This window comes from Pituophis catenifer, unplaced genomic scaffold, assembly GCF_029215685.1.
Source record: "Pituophis catenifer annectens isolate HBS135680 unplaced genomic scaffold, rPitCat1.0.hap2 SCAF_10, whole genome shotgun sequence".
NCBI lineage: Eukaryota > Metazoa > Chordata > Lepidosauria > Squamata > Colubridae > Pituophis > Pituophis catenifer.
The window spans coordinates 19,587,298-19,603,741 of record NW_027256890.1 but is presented as its reverse complement, the minus strand read 5'-3'; the positions used below and the strand labels follow the sequence as shown (position 1 = coordinate 19,603,741).

Below are 16,444 nucleotides of genomic sequence, written 5' to 3'. Positions count from 1 at the left end.
TTCCAGTTCTTTTTAGCTGTAATCTGTAGATATGCCAGTTGCTGGTTGTGTGTGTGGGGGGGGGTGTGTGTGGATTCAATGCCTTAACTGGGGTGGGGGGGGACGATCAAAAACACTGGGAGCTCTTGTGAGTATAATTGGGGAGGTAAACTATTCCTTCCTCTGGAAGCTCTATCGTGCTTCTTTCCAAACTAAACAGGGCAGAAAAGAAAAGTATTGGCTCCCAGCTTCCAGTTTTGGGGGGCATTGGGGAGGTAGACTGCTACTGGCTAGAGAGGCTCTCTTTGATTCTTCTGAGTGTGCGGAGAGAGAGAACCCAAGGGAAGGAAGGGGTTAACTTCCTGCTCCTTGGGCTGAGTCAATCAACCCTTTGTAGCCACGCCTCTCCATTGGGTCAACTTCTCCATTTTCCCACTCAAGTCTTCAGCTCAGCAGACGCGTTTTCTCCCACTCCCATCTTTCCAATTCCAGAAGGAGATTAAGAAGAAGGAAAAAAAATCCCCCCCCCCCAATTCTACAGGAGAAGCAAAGCTGAGGGGGTCCCTCTGAACTTCCCCGCAGGCCTGCGGACGGGGACTGGAGTCACAGGCCTGGGAGCCTCCAGGGAAGACTCCTCTTTTTGCGGCCATCCAAGCATCTTCAATCCAGAGCCATCCGCCTCTCCGAAGGACCTGAACCCCGGGACAATGGAGCCTTCCCAGGCAGGAGACAACCAGGAGGAAACCGTGAGTGGGGAAGGACCGAATCCACCAGCCCCGAAGCCCCGGGGGCCCAAGAAACGCTCCGTCACCCCCAAAGCGGTGAAAACCAGGGCAGCCGCCAGAATCAGAGCGCAGGCCCTCCTCGCCTCCAAAAAGGCCCTTAAAGCCAAGGAGGAGGAGAAGGAGGAGGAAGAAGACCAAAAGGCCTTAGGGGGAGAAGAAAAGGAAATGGAGCAAAGCAGGCAAGAGAGCCCCCTGGTGGACGAACCTAAACATTCCCAGGCTTCTCAGCCCCACCAGCCGTTACAACCTCTAAAAAAGGAGGTTCGTCCGATGGCTGGCCCGATGCGGTCACCAAATGGCGCCAGGGAGCAGCTTTCTCACCCGCAGCTTCCAATGCTAGAGCAGGATGAGTTTTCGGCCCTTCCTTCGGTTTCCACGCAAGGTCTTTGGGAGGAGCCGGCTCCTAAGAGGGCAAAGACTACCCCAGAGGCTACCTTCACTCCTACAGTGGCGGGACTTCGGCCAAAGGAGACGGAGGATCCAGAAATTACCCCAGAAATCAAATTAATCATCTCCAAGGCCATTGCTCAGGGCATCGCCGCAGGCATGCAACGAAACCAGCAGGCAGCCTCTGGAAACGCTCCACGCCAGGGCCAGCCTCCTGCACCCAATAATCCCAGGGACGTAGCTGCTCCTCCCAGGGCCCTTTCCCCTGCCCCTTCCATGTTCAGCCAAGAATCCCTCTCGGATGATGAGGAACCTCAAGGGTCGATGCTGTCTGGGGACAAAGGAGGGACTATGGATAGCCTCGGCTACACAGGCCTCTTCCGTCCTGCCTTGTTTAAGACGCTTCTCCACAGAGCCAAGGCCACGGCACAGATAGGAGGGGATCCATCCGCATCAGATCCGGCCTCGGGCTTATCTGACCCCAATAGTCTGGTGTTCTCAGAGCGCACCACAGATAACGAGGAGATCCCCACCCCGAAACTGTTCCGGGATGCCGTCTACCGACAATGGGCCCAACCGGGGGCGTATCCAGGCCCGAGCGTGAACGACAAGCGGTTCTACAACGTGGCCCCGAACCTCGCGGCGGCCTTAGAGATGCCGACCATCGACGAGCCCGTGGCGGCCTTAGTCTCCGTCAACATAATAACCAACGGCCTGGACGAAGCTTTGACTCCGGAAGACAGGAGAACTGAGGTGAATCTCCGCAAAGCCTATAATGCGTCTGCTTGGGCGGTTAAGGCGGCTACGGCGGCTTCCTTCTTCAACAGAACTTCCTTGCTCTGGCTCAAAGAGATGCAAGCCAAAATCCCCGCCACCGACGTCCAAGCTCACAAGGACCTCAACAACCTGATCATGGCGGCAGAATTCTCTGCCGATGCCACGCTGAACGCGGCCAGATTCGCTTCCAGGTCCCTCGCCTCTTCCGTGACGGCCCGACGGCTGCTGTGGCTCCGTTACTGGCAGGCAACCGTGAGGTCTAAGTGGAAGTTGGCTTCGGCCCCCCTTCAAAGGGGAGAACCTATTCGGAGAGATCTTAGAGCCCGTGCTCATAGAGACCCACGACAACAAGAAAGTCCTACGCTCCGTCCCCAGACGCCCCAATCAGCGGTCTCAGAATCCTCCCTTCAGAGCAGCCAACACCGCAAGCAACTTCTCACAACCACAGCGATCCTACTACCAGCCTCAGAATCGCCAATCCAATAGGCCCGGCAACAGAGGGCAGCAGAACAGGCAGCAGTTCCAGTCCAAAGGGCAATTCGGAGGCGGCGGAAATCATCCCTACAATCGCTCTTCCAGATAACTGCAAATCCAACCCTCCCATTGGTGGCTGGCTAAGCCACTCTTTGCGGCTCAATGGGAGGAAACAACCACAGATTGTCCGCTTAGGCTGCACCCCCGCCCCCCACCGGTCCCATTTTGGGCCTAGCAGGCCTTTCTGCAGCCTCCTGGGACCAAAAACGGGCCGTGGGAAGGCGCTGCTCTCCCCCCCCCGGCCCCATTTTGGCCCTAGCAGGCATCCCTGCAGCCTCCTGGGACCAAAAATCGGGCCGCGGTGGAGGCCCACTGCCCCGTGCGCTGCCCTAGCCTGCACGGGCAACCCCTTTGCATGCACCCGTGTCTCCCACATGCTCCCTGCTCCCCCGCATCCTGAAAATCAGCTGGCCGGTGGGAGGTGCGTGTCTCTCTTGATCCCCTCCCAGTATCGGTGGCCCAAATTCTGGGCTTCCTACAGGCCGGGCCAGACAATGCGTATCGTATTGGCCTATCGCCCAATACGATACGCAGACAAGTGGCCGCCTTGTCATCTGTGTTACCTTGCGGGGAACTGGAGTCCCTCGCACGGCACCCTATTTTGCGCAGCTTCCTCAGAGGGACGACTGACTTAAAGTCTCCGACAGCGCACCAGTATCCCACCTGGGAACTACCTACCAGCGAAGACTTTCTTCTCCCACAGTCTTTCAAGATACTTCACCATTACCGACCTTTATCAGGCTTGGCGAGTGGCCAGACCGATATCTTTCAGACGCCACAATGCTTGGCAAGAATGCAGGAATGAACTAATTGTCTCCTGCAAACTCCCCCCCCTCCCCTTTCGCTCCTCTTTTATCCCCTCTGGGAGGAGCCATTCACCGTCCACCTGTGGCTTTACTCCTGAGTCGCCCCTTCTTCTTTAGCTGTTCCCTTCGTCTGGAAACTCTGCACACGCGCACACTGGGAACAGGCTCCAGCTGTTTGCCTGCCTCACTGATGTCTGACTCCGAAGGCGTGGGCCACACAAGCCTCCATTGATATGCCAAGCAGCGACGTGGTCCTCTCCTTCGCTGTTTATACGGTATTATAAGTGGATGCCTTCGCTCCCACTGAAGCGGCCTTCAGTAGACAAGACCTCCAGAAGGTGTACGCAGACTCGGGGGATCCGGACCAGACTGCTGCCCACCCTTAGGAGGCTCCGGCTTTGGTATGTCCCATTCCTTCGATTCGCTGTTAGCACAAATTCGCTTTTGCTGTTTTGCAAAGCAAAAAGAGAGAAAAAAAGGGGGGGGTCTGAAAATTGGGGGGGCGGGGGGTGTGATTCAGAAAGGCTTATTCTGCTTTGCCTTGGAGGTGAGTGTCCAACCCATTAGATTAAATCTAAAAGATTTAAAGAGCCTTGGTAGTACAGTGGTCTAAGGCACCCTGTTATGAAGCTGGTTATTAAGACCAGCTGCCTGCAATTACTGCAGATTCGAATCTCGCCAAGGCTCAAGGTTGACTCAGCCTTCCGTCCTTTCTAAGGTAGGTAAATTGAGGACCCAGTTTGTGGGGGCAATAAGCTGACTTTGTATAAATATACAAAAGGATGAAGGCTGTTGCTTAACGCATTGTAAGCAGCCCTGAGTCTCCGGAGAAGGGCGGCATATAAATCAAATTTAAAAAAAAAAAATCCAGATTATTATTATTATTATTATTATTATTATTATTATTATTATTATTATTATTATTATTATTGATTTGATTTATATGCTGCCCTTCTCCGGAGACTCAGGGCGGCTTACAATGGGTTAAGCAATAGCCTTCATTCTTTTGTATATTTTATACAAAGTCAGCTTATTGCCCCCACAAACTGGGTCCTCAATTTACCTACCTTAGAAAGGATGGAAGGCTGAGTCAACCTTGAGCCCTGGTGAGATTCGAACTTGCAGTAATTGCAGGCAGCTGATGTTAATAACAGTGCTTTAGTCTGCTGCGCCACCAGGGCTCTTTTTTAAATTAAATTCGATTAAATTCGAATTTAAATTCGATTAAATTCGAATTTAAATTCGATTAAATTTGAATTTAAATTCGATCTCAACTCCAGCAAATCTAAATTTAATTTAATTTAATTTAATTGTGTGTATGTGTCCGTTTGCGAAAGCCACCGGGTTTTCAATTTGACTCGAAGAATCTGACGTTAAATCTCTTCTTTTCCCCCCCCCTCCCATCTCTTTCTCCGCTTCCCAGGAATTGACGACGTGGAATCCGAGTGCGGGTTAGACCAAGGCATCCCCTACGATTGGGTGGTCGCCAACGACGGAGACCAGCTGTCCTTGGATGCCCAGCTGGAGAAATTGCTCCAGTTTATCCAGACCAAACTTTAGGAACGGCTGCGTTTCCCCGTCTCTCTCTTTCTCTCTCTCCCCCTGTAGCTCTTTTGGGGAGGGGGCTCTTGGCTGAAGGACCAAAGAGGGGTGAAGATGTTAGAGGAGGAGATCCTTCCCAAAAAAAGGAGACCCCAGGCAAGGAACCATTGCATTAAACTTTGCTGTACAGCTCCCTTCCTGGAATGGAGACTCCATTCCAGAAATTGCCATAATCCAGTGCCGGTTTTTCTTCTCTCTGTCTCTGTCTCACTATCTATCTTCCTCCATCGCAATAGGGCCGCCTGGTTTTACTACCCTGCAAGTATCTTGAGAGGAAGATTAAATTTCCACCTTTTGATAGGTCTCGATTCCTTCCCCCCCCCCCCATTGGTGGAAGGGATAACGGGGGTCCCTCTTGTTCTTCGCGTCCACCCGTCTCCTTTGAGATGGGGACAGTACCGCTTCCCGCCACCAGGGGGCAGAGCAAGCCCAGCTTTTTCACCCCTAGCTTCTGCCGCTTTCCAAAACAGGAAAAAAAATATATAATACTCTGATGTTTGTCCTTCCATTTAATTTTATGCAAGTTTTTTTTTCTCCTGATTTGATCCTTGGGGAAAATCCCATTTTTTTTCCCCCCGCTAGAGACTTCCCCTTCCCCCTGGGAATGGAAATATTCCCACTGCTACGGTCCTCTGCGGTTAGGAATCCCACCGGTTCCCCCAACAGGTGGGGAAGAAGTCACCTTGTCGTGCCTTATTCTCAAAAAGCTCTCCCGTCTGTCCTCCTTTTCTTTCCTTCCTTCCTTCGTTCCTCCCCAAATTTCCCCCTTGGCCAGGTGCAGAATGCGGCAAAATGCTCCTCTGCCGTGGGGGGTGGGGGGAAGGATTTCGTTCCCGAAAATGTGAAGGGAGACCCCCCAAAAATTGCATAGGAATGAAAAGCGCTTGAAAGAAGCCTTCAAAAATTTTGCTTTTTGCAGCCCCCACCCCACCCCACCCCCGAGTTTAATCTCCGCTTCTTTCCCCTCCAGTGCCGGGTTTTTAATCAACTTCCCTTGTGGCGCAAGAGCCCTGGAGGGATTAAAATAAGTTGGCCACTAAGCCAGATCGGCTCCCGGGAAAGTCGGAAAGCGCGCAAACCACATTTGCAAAAGGGGAGCAGTTTTGCAAGGCTGCTGCATTTGGGGGAAGGCGAGGGAACTTGGGGAGGGGTCTCTTTTCAGCCCTCCCCCCCCATTCTGAATGGGAAATATCCTCCCAGCTGTTTGCAAGACCCTCCCCAATTTTTTTCCTCTGTTGCTGTGTATACCCATGTTAATTGCTAATATTAATGACAATGCCCGCCTTTTTTCTCTCTCTAGTCCTATCGGGTATTGACGGGGTGGGGAAATGTTCCAATAAAGCCCATTGATTGATTGATAAAGCCCCCGCCTCTCTTTTTTATTGCCTCTGCTGGCGTCCAATCCGGTTGATTTCGTGCAAGCAGGTAAAGGAAGGTGGAAACTAAGGTTGTGTGAAGGCGTTTGCTAGCTACGGATCCTATCCACCAAACGAGGGGGGAGCAATTAAGAGGAGGGGGGTTTCTCTCTATCTTCTGGAAAACACCCCCTCCCCATCTTTTGGCCTTTGCTGATCACAAGGATTTCTTTGAAGGCAGCCAAGTGATAAATGCAGGTCCTCGAGTTACGACGGTTCGTTTAGTGACCGAAATCGCAACGGCGCTGAAAAAAAGGGGACTTTGGACCGTTTAACGACCTTTGTAGCATTCCCCCCACCATCGCGGGATCAAAATTCAAGAGGCTTGGCCCTCGTTTCGTACTTATGACCGTTGCTGTGTTACGTCATCCCCCTTTTGCGACCTTCGGACAAGCGAAGCCAGTGGGGGAGGAGCCGGATTCCCCTAAGAAGCAGGTTACTCGCCTCCACTGCCGTGATTTCACTTAGCGACGGTGGCAAGAAAAGCCATAAAGTGGGACAAGACATTTGCTTAACAAAAGTCTCGCTTTACAACATGTTGTGGGGATGTTACTAAGGTTGGGTCAGGCAATGTTAAGAAATGGAGCTCAGAGAGGCCCAAGGAACTCCACAGTCTTCCTCCTCCTCTTCCTCCCCTCCTCCACAAACCCCACTCCCCTTCTAGCACTGATGATGTTACCTAGTTGGGTCATGAAACGTCTGCAAGTAAACCCATCAAGCTCCTCGGTGCTCCTCCTCCTTGGTTTTGTTGCAGACGTCTCATGACCCAACTAGGTAACATCATCAGTGCTGAAAAGCAGGGAGGTTTGCAGAGTGCAGGAGGAAGGGGGGAGAAAGTGTGTGTGTTTGATGCTTTCTAAGCCTAGAGGTCTTTTTTGCCGACATCTTATTACCCAACTAGTTAACATCATCAGTGTTGGAAGGGAATGAGGTGAGAGGAAAAGGAGGGGGAGGAGGAGGAGGGTGGGGTCCTTGGTGCTCACTGTGGTTTTCTGGCAGACGTCTCATGACCGAAGTAGGTAACATCATCAGTGCTGGGAACAGCACTTCCATTTTTAAGGCTTTGACGAAGTTAAGGGGAGCCATCAGTCAATCTGCACTTTTGCTCAGTGTCCTTAAATCCTTCCGGATTGATTCCCATGTCCCCAACCTCAGGCCAAGTCATAGAAATGCCAGCCAGCCCACACTGCCCTCTTCAAAGAGACTCCATTCCAAAACTCCTTCCTCCTGGGGGCAATTAACTCAGCCTCTTCGGACCCCTGCAGGCTGAGGCTTCTTTGGGGACCCCCCCTTTTTTTTGGGTAGTCCCTCAAATAGCCCCAGCAGACCCAGAGTGGCCATTCAACAGGCAGCCGTGCAACAGGTGCAGCTCAGGGCGCTTTTGAGGATTTCGGGCGGAGACAGAAGCATGCACCTGGAAGTAAAGGGATTTTTTTAAAAAAAAATCGCTATTATTTTAAAACGGGGGTTTCCCTGCTCTCCCCACCAACAGAATCTCTCCTGGCCCTAAGTAAGCGGATCCTCCCAGCTGGAGGCTGATGGGAGTTGGAGTCCTCAGCTGATGGATAGGAGGGGAGGGTTTTTAAAAATAAGGGTGAGCCCCCCCAGCTGGGCGAGATCAGCTCTCTCCAGATGTTAGGGCGTCTGCTTTCCAGATATAACGAGGATGGATTGGGAGGGAAGGAGGGAGGGGGGGGCAAGGGCTCCCCCTCCCCCCAGCTTCAAGAGACATCCAACCGGGAAAGCCTTTTCCAAACCCAGCTAAGCGGCATCACCTGTTGTTTCGCCCACCTGCAGCCTAGCCACTCCACGACTCCCGCTCTCGCGTGGGGCTGGGCGGGGGCGGGAGGCGGGGCCTTTCCCCAGCCGAATGAATGAAGCAGACCCCCCCCTTGGGTGGGTAGGTGGGTGGGGGGCGCAAAGAGAAAGAGAGAGAGAGAGAAAGAAAGCAAGCAGCCTGAGAATCGCGTGGTGCTGGAGGAGAGCGCACAGGCGCATTCCTAGCGGGCGCATTTGGGGAGGGGGGGCTCTTCCTCTACAACCCCCCCCCCAGCGGGGAGGGGAAAGGAGGGAGGGAGGGAGGGGCTGTGATGTCACCCCCCCACCCTCCTCCCCCCCACTCACCCCCGAGCCAGCCAATGAGCGCGCTCCCCAAGGCAAAAAAAAGGGGGGGCTTGGCCACCGGGCGCGTTCGCGAGTCGTGCCAGCCAACCTTTGCCAGTCGCGCCCGCTGGCAGCTCGGCTGCAGCCGCCGCTGCCACCCGCCCCAGCTCCCAGCCCAGGCGGGGGCAAGCCGTTGGCTTGGATGCCCCTACGCTGGGGCGGGCAGCGCGCTGAGCCGGGGCAGGGACAGTGGCAAGGGCCGGGCAAAGGAGGAGGAAGAGGAGGAGGAAGAAGAGGAGGAGGAGGATGGAGCCCCCCGCGCCCTTCCTCGACTCGGGAGGGGGCGAGCCGGCCGCGCCCGTCGTGCCCCCCAGCCTGGCACCCACCCCGGCTCCCGTGGCACCGATGCCACCGATGCCACCGGCCTCCGGGGGTCCTTTACGGGCTCCCCCGGCCCTGGCCGCCCTCCGCCCGGCTTCTCGCCACGGCAGCCAGCCCAACGTCAGCGGAGAGCCCGGTTGGGCGGCTCCGGGCCACTCGCCCAGCTCCAGCGGAGGCGGAGGAGGAGGAGGAGGAGGAGGAGGACCGGCGGCGGCCAAGCACCGTCAAGCCAGCCCGTTGGCACACCGGCGAGACAGCAACCCCTTCACCGAGATCGCCATGAGCTCTTGCAAGTACAGCGGCGGCGTGATGAAGCCCCTCAGCCGGCTCAGCGCTTCCCGTCGGAACCTGCTCGACGCTACCGGTTCAGCTCCCGCTCCCGGTTCGGGTCCGGAGCCTGGAGAGGCTCAACCGTTGCAGCTCTTGGCATCCGGGCCGCCCCCGCCGGAGATCGTCATCTCCCGGGAAGACAACCACTCTCCGGCTGGGCTCTTGCACCCCAACACCGGCGGGGGTCCCGGCCACAAGCCCCCTTCCTCTTCCTCCTCCGGCTCGGCTTCGGCCGCCTCCGCCGGGCCCCCCGGGACCGGCCCGCCCTTCCCCACCAAGGCGCCCAAGCGTAAAACCCAGAACATCGGTTACCGGCTGGGCCACCGGCGCGCCCTCTTCGAGAAGCGCAAGAGGCTCAGCGACTACGCGCTCATCTTCGGCATGTTTGGCATTGTGGTCATGGTCATCGAGACGGAGCTCTCCTGGGGCTTGTACTCCAAGGTAGTGGGGGGGGGAGGGGAGGAGGGGGAGAGAGAGGGGCGGTGGGCTCGCCAAAGAGCGACCCCGGAGCGTGCCAAGATTGGATAAGGTGGGGTTGGTTCCTTGGAGAAGGGAACTTAAACCTTGGTGTGTTTGGTCCTCCTCTTCCCGATATTTCTTTCCGAAGGTAAGAGGGGGGGGGGGTAGCTGGGGAGGGGGGGTCGCAGACACTTGGTGGGGTTTCCCCAAAGTGCACCCGGCTTGGATAAGGGGAACTGGCTGCTTCGAGAAGGGACTTGAACCTCGGTGGGTTTGGCCCTCCTCTTCCTCCGATTTCTTTCCGAAGTTGAGAGGGGGGGGGTCGCAGACACTTGGTGGGGTTTCCCCAAAGAGCACCCAGCTTGGAAAAGGGGAACTGGCTGATTGGGGAAGGGAACTTCAACCTCGGTGGGTTTGCCCCCCCCTTCCTCCTCTTCCCCAGATTTCTTTCCGAAGTTGAGAGGAGGGGGGGGGATCGCAGACACTTGGTGGGGTTTCCCCAGAGGGCACCCCGCTTGGATAAGGGGCTGGCTGCTTGGAGAAGGGACTTGAACCTCGGTGAGTTTGGCCCCCCTCTTCCTCCTCTTCCCCAGACCTTTTTCCGAAGGTGAGAGGGGGGATTTGCTGGGGAGGGGGAGTCGCAGACACTTGGTGGGGTTTCCCCAAAGAGCTCCCAGCTTGGAAAAGGGGAACTGGCTGATTGGGGAAGGGAACTTCAACCTCGCTGGGTTTGCCCCCCCCCTCTTCCTCCTCTTCCCCATACTTCTTTCCAAAGTTGAGAGGGGGTGGGGGTTGCTGGGAGGGGGTTAACCAGTGAGGGGGGGGGCTTCCCAAAGCATACCCCTATCCTAAATACCTGTTGCAGGTATTTAAGAGGGGGGTCTGGCTGCTTGGGGAAAAGGCCTCAATTCTTGGAGTCCAACTCTTTTTCCTCTTCCCCCTCCCCCACCTCTTTTCTGAAGTTGGATGGGGAGGGGGGAGAGCCAAGAGTCACCCCCCCCTTTGCTCCCCTCTCAAAGGAAGGAGACAGGCAAGGGAAGGAAGGAAGGAGAGAAGGAAGGCAGGAAGGAAAGAAGGAAGGTAAGGAGGAAGGAAGGAAAGGAGGAAGGAAGGAAAGGAAGAAGGAAGGAAGGAAAGGAGGAAGGAAGGAAGGAAAGGAGGAAGGAAGGAAGGAAGGAAGGAAGGAAGGAAGGAAGGAAGGAAGGAAGGAGAGAAGGAGAGAAGGAATCCATCTGGATTGATAGCGAAAGATTGGCCAGTCTGTGTCCAGGAGTAAAACGAATGCAAAGGCATGGAAATTAATCAAATAATATTTTCCCCACCTGCAGTTAAATAATGTTTTCTAACAGTTTAATCCAGTGTTTCTCAACCCCCGCAACTTTTAAGCTGTGTGGACTTCAACTCCCAGAATTCCCTGGCCGAATTCCCTGAACCATTGGGCTGACAATTTAAAATGCGACCTGATCTAAATTTTCTTCCTTGTCATTTTAACTCGCTATTTTTTTATTTTTTATTTTTTTGCTCCTGCCAACTGAGATAAGGGAGACGACTAGCCTATGACTTCTTATCTAGGATCCACCCTTTAGAGATTCGAAGGCAGCATTGGTATCTGTGGGTTGGTCTGGATGACCTCTAAGGTTCCAGGAAGACAGAGCGAATTCTTGAAAAGGAAGGCAGAAGATGGTATCTTTCTAAATTAGCTCTTTCTGGTGTTTTTGGTTTTTTTTTTAAGCCGGGGCCATAATTTTTCAGAATATCAGTCTTATCAGAGATTCATCTCACCGAGATAGGCCAGATTAATAGAATAACAACATTGGAAGGGACCTTGGAGGTCTTCTAGTCCAACCCCGTGCCCCAGTCGGAAACCCTGTACCACTTCAGACAAATGGCTGCCCAATCTCTTCTTAAAAACCTCCAGTGATGGAGCATCCAGAACTTCTAGTGGCAAGTAGTTCCACTGATTAATTGTTCTTACTGTCAAGAAATTTCTCCTTAATTCCAGATTGCTTCTCTTCTCGATTAGTTTCCATCCGTTGCTTTGTGTCTTTTCTTCTGATGCTTTGGAAAATAAATTGAACCCCCTCTTCTTTGGGGCAACTCCTCAAATATTGGAAGGCTGCCACCCCTTAGTCCTCCTTTTCATTAAACTCGACATCCCCAGTTCTTTGTATGTTTTATCCTCCATCCTCCTAATCCTCTTTCTTGCTCTTCTCTGCACTCTTTTTTTTTTAAAAAAAGTATCGTGGCGACTAAGGAATTGGCACTCAAGACCTGCCCAATCTCTGCCTCCTTTCTGCCCGCATTTCTCCTCTTTTCCCCGAGCCAAATCTCGCCCACCAGTTACGTCTGGGCAAGGCTGATGAATTTCTAACTTATTTATTTATCGACTGCCCATCTCTTGAGCGGTTTAAACGAAGAATAATTCATCGCGCCTGGCACGGAAGATGGGAAAGCTGGAGGTTTCCAGCCTCCCATTCCGTTTTGTAATGCAATCTCCCAATGATGGTTTATTCACCTAGCCACCATTCAACGGAGGGCAGTGCCAACAGACTTTGGGTGGGCTAAAGGGGTTTTGTGTGGATAAGGATGCCCCTCGATTTTTTTTTCTCTCTAAAGCAGCTGGAATAAGGAGAAAAACTTTCTGGGCTTGAGGGCGAATTATTAAATTAATCTCTAAAACAGCCTTTCTCAACTTTGGCAGCTTTAAGAGGGATGGATTTTAACTCCCAGAATCCCCCAGCCAGGATTCCAACTCCCAGAATCCCCCAGCCAGGATTCCAACTCCCAGAATCCCCTAGTCAGTGTGTTTGGAGATGGGTGGGCTTCCACTCCCAGAATCCCCCAGCCAGCATGCTTTAAGAGGGGTGGACTTCCACTCCCAGAATCCCCCAGCCAGCATGCTTTAAGAGGGATGGACTCCGACTCCCAGAATCCCCCAGCCAGCATGCTTTAAGAGGGGTGGGCTTCCACTCCCAGAATCCCCCAGCCGGCATGCTTTAAGAGGGGTGGGCTTCCACTCCCAGAATCCCCCCACCAGCATGCTTTAAGAGGGATGGACTCCGACTCCCAGAATCCCCCAGCCAGCATGCTTTAAGAGGGGTGGGCTTCCACTCCCAGAATCCCCCAGCCAGCATGCTTTAAGAGGGATGGACTCCCACTCCCAGAATCCCCCAGCCAGCATGCTTTAAGAGGGGTGGGCTTCCACTCCCAGAATCCCCCAGCCAGCATGCTTTAAGAGGGGTGGGCTTCCACTCCCAGAATCCCCCAGCCAGCATGCTTTAAGACGGATGGACTTCCACTCCCAGAATCCCCCAGCCAGCATGCTTTAAGAGGGATGGATTTTAACTCCCAGAATCCCCCAGCCAGCCTGCTTTAAGAGGGGTGGGCTTCCTGCTTTTACGATTTGGAAAAAGAAAAAGAGAAAAAAAAAAGTAAACACCCAAGCTATTAATAATCTTGAATTATACCCAGCTCCCTCCCCTCCATCTCCTTTTCCTACCCTTGTGGGTCAGCTCTATTGTGTTAAAACAACACACATACACACACACACACACAAGGTTGGCTTGGCAGGAATCCCCTCGCGTGGGTGGCGAAGAGGAGATCGGAGTTGTAGCAGCTGAGCCCAGGGCGGGCAAGAATTCCCTTCCTGTAGGGCGGGCAGCGATGGCACCGGGCCAGCCCGGCTGCAGCCATTTCTGGCTCTGCGCCTAATCGATTTGGAAGAGTCCTGGCCGAAGCTGGTTTCTTCCCAAGGCTGCTTTTTAGCAAAATCAACGGCCAGTATCGATCCTAGATTCCCAAAGCGGAAGGAAGTGGGTTTGTTAGTTGACATCCCATCTAAGGAACATGGTTCGTGCAATCGTGCCTCGAAGGGATCTTAGTCTTTTCCCGGTGCTTGGAAACCGAGAGATCAACACTCGGCCGGCATCCGGTGGAAAAAAAAGGCCCTCTAAACCAGGATTTCCGTCGATCGTAGTTTGTTGAGTCAGCTCCGCGATGGGCTTTGCGCCTGAGCCGTTGATCGTGATTTGCAAGGCACAGAAGATAGGTTGGCCTCTTGCCAACGCAACCCCATGAAAACGATGCCCTGTTCCTCAATCACTCAACAGCCTAACACTCCAAGCCAGGTTTTTCATCGATGATGGTTTGTGGAGTTATCTCTACGAAGGGCTCTTTTGGAGCCTTGCGCTGAGTTGTTGATCGTGATTTGTGATGCACTGCAGATGGATTGGCCTCTTGCCAACACAGCCCATGAAAACGATGCCCTGTTCCTCAATCACTCAACAGCCCAATACTACAAACCAGGTTTTTCATTGATGATGGTTTGTTGAGTCAGCTCCGCGATGGGCTCTTTTGGGGCCTTGCGCTGAGCCGTTGATCGTGGTTTGCAAGGCACAGAAGATAGGTTGGCCTCTTGCCAATGCAGCCCATGAAAACGATGCCCCGTTCCTCAACCACCCAACAGCCCGACACTACAAACCAGGTTTTTCATCGATGATGGTTTGTTGAGTTATCTCTACGATGGGCTCTTTTGGGGCCTTGCGCTGAGCCGTTGATCGTGGTTTGCAAGGCACAGAAAATAGGTTGGCCTCTCGACAATTCAGCCCACCCAAAATAAAGACCCCCACTGCTCACCTCAGCAGCCTACTTTGGGGCTGGACTAAATGACCTCTGAGGTCCCTGTCTCAGAGACACGGGAGATGAGGAATCGGGGAAAGACCGACACTGCAACCGTCATAACTACAAGTCCATTGCCAGGCATCTGAATGTGGATCATGTGATCACAGGGCTGTTTCGAAAGGTTGTATCTGTGAAAATCGGTCCTTTTTTTTCAGGGCCGTCGTAACTCCGAACGGAGGCTCAATGAACTCTTGTAAGTCGCGGACGGTCTGTATTGGTCGGTCATTAAATGAATGGCCAGAAGTCAAGGACTAGCTGTATTGATCAGTGTTGGGTTTCACTTACCTTTGCTACCGGTTTGCTCGCGCGCTTCGCTCTCTCTCTCTCGCGTGCCATTTCTGCGCATGTGCAGAGTGTATTTGATGACGCCCAGGTGTGTGGGCGGAGCCTCCCGCCGACCCCTCCCCCCGACCCAGGTTACCCAGAGAGAAAACCTTAAAATTATTTATAATATTTATTTTAAAATTATTTATTTTATTATTATGTTGTTGTTGTTGTTATTATTATTATTATTATTATTATTATTATTATTATTAGTAGTAGTAGTAGTATTAGTATTATTATTTTATAATATAATTATAATTTTTTAAAAATAATATAATAAACTATAAAAAATTATAATTAAAAAAATATTTATTTATTTATTTAAAAATAAAAAATATTTATTAAAAATTATTTATAAAATTATAATAAAACATTAAAAAAAAACAACCTGGGGATACTTCATAAAAATGGATTTTGTCTGCGTGGGATGCTAAAATTAGAAAGATTTATATCTTTATTTTTCTGGAAAAATAGGAAATAACTCTCCGGAGGGATATTTTTCTTCTGTTTTTTTTTTGTTTTGTTTTTCCCCAGCCCAGAAAAATCAATGGGAAAAAAAAGAAAAATTACCTCAGACTTATTCTTCGACTTCCTAGGGGAGACATCTTGATTCTGATTTTTTTTATTCTTTTGTTTTGCTAAAGGTTAACGGGCTTCCATGGTTTTGATTTTTTTTTTTCCAGAACAATTTAGCGTCTTTCTGGAAGCTTCCGCCGTCAATAGTTCCAGCGGAAAAATAACACTGGCGGTCCTCGTCTTATGACCGCAATTCAACCCATTTCCGTTGCTAAGCAATACAGTTTTAAGTGAGCGTCGCCCCCATTTTACAGCCTTGCTGGCCACCGTTGTTAAGCGAGTCGCTGGAGTTGAAAATTCAGGCGCTGGCCCCCACAGACTCATATTTACGACGGGGGTCATGCCATCCCCTTTACGACCTTCCGGCAAGCAAAGCCAACGGGGGAAAGCCGGATTCGCTTCACAGCCATGTTCCTTAACTGCAGCGATTCACTTAACAACTTAAGAAAGGTCTTAAAACGGAGCAAAACTCCCCGAACAAATGTCTCGCTTAGCAGCAGAAATGTTGGGCTGGATCACGGTCGTAAATCCAGGACTGCCTTTATCGGAGAGACAAAGAAGGTTGGGTATTCCGGATTTTGTTCTATTTAGTGCTCAGTTGCGGTCGTAAGTCCAGGACTACCTGAATCAGAGACGTTGAGACGTTGATTATTCTAGAAACTTTGGACTCGATTTTAGTTATAAGTTTAGGACAATCTGTATTATTTTAACAAGTTGGACTGCTGGGGGGAACGACAATCAAATCAATCCCAAATCTTATTTTTGAGGGAATGAACAAAAATATATATGTAATTTTAATTTAATTTAATTTAATTTAATTTTAATTTTTAATTTATATGTAATTTTGCCTGCTTGGTACTATTCCCAACTTAATTTATTATATTTCTTTTCTTCACAGGGTTCCATGTTCTCCCTGGCCCTGAAGTGCCTCATCAGCCTCTCTACTGCCATTTTATTGGGGCTGATCATTGCGTATCACACCCGGGAAGTACAGGTATTTCAAAGAGAGATTCCACATAAATGTGATTTTTTCAATGGCTTTTTATTTCTTTTTAAAGTTTCAGGAGGGCTGGCTGAAGTCTCGTTTTGTTTTGTCTTTTTTTTTTAAATTTGAGATTGTACGGAGATCGTAGTCTTTTTTCTTGTTTTTAAGCGTTATATTCCTGTAGGATCCCTAAGGGGTCATCAAGACGGGCTCAGGTTGAGGGATTGGCCTGTCTTTGCTTAATGGTTTTATTATTATTGTTGTTGTTGTTATTATCTCTTTTATTCATTAAACATGAAACTCAGTCAACTGAACATTTAA

At 51.4% G+C, this 16,444-nt stretch overlaps 2 protein-coding genes across 2 annotated transcripts in view; both read left to right on the top strand.

Annotated features, from left to right (window-relative positions):
* Nucleotides 1–388: 388 nt before the first annotated feature.
* LOC139322350 (uncharacterized) lies at nucleotides 389–6,232 on the top strand. Its single transcript, XM_070951447.1, has 2 exons — nucleotides 389–3,669; nucleotides 4,692–6,232. Exon 1 carries the CDS (start codon nucleotides 687–689, stop codon nucleotides 2,412–2,414), a length of 1,728 nt encoding a protein of 575 aa, XP_070807548.1. The 5' UTR covers nucleotides 389–686; the 3' UTR covers nucleotides 2,415–3,669; nucleotides 4,692–6,232.
* A 2,462-nt stretch (nucleotides 6,233–8,694) lies between these two features.
* KCNN3 (potassium calcium-activated channel subfamily N member 3) overlaps nucleotides 8,695–16,444 on the top strand; it is a 39,145-nt gene continuing 31,395 nt past the window's right edge. The window contains exons 1-2 of the mRNA XM_070951482.1: nucleotides 8,695–9,540; nucleotides 16,037–16,132. Coding sequence (XP_070807583.1) covers nucleotides 8,695–9,540; nucleotides 16,037–16,132 — 942 coding nt within the window. The remainder of the gene's footprint in view (nucleotides 9,541–16,036; nucleotides 16,133–16,444) is intronic.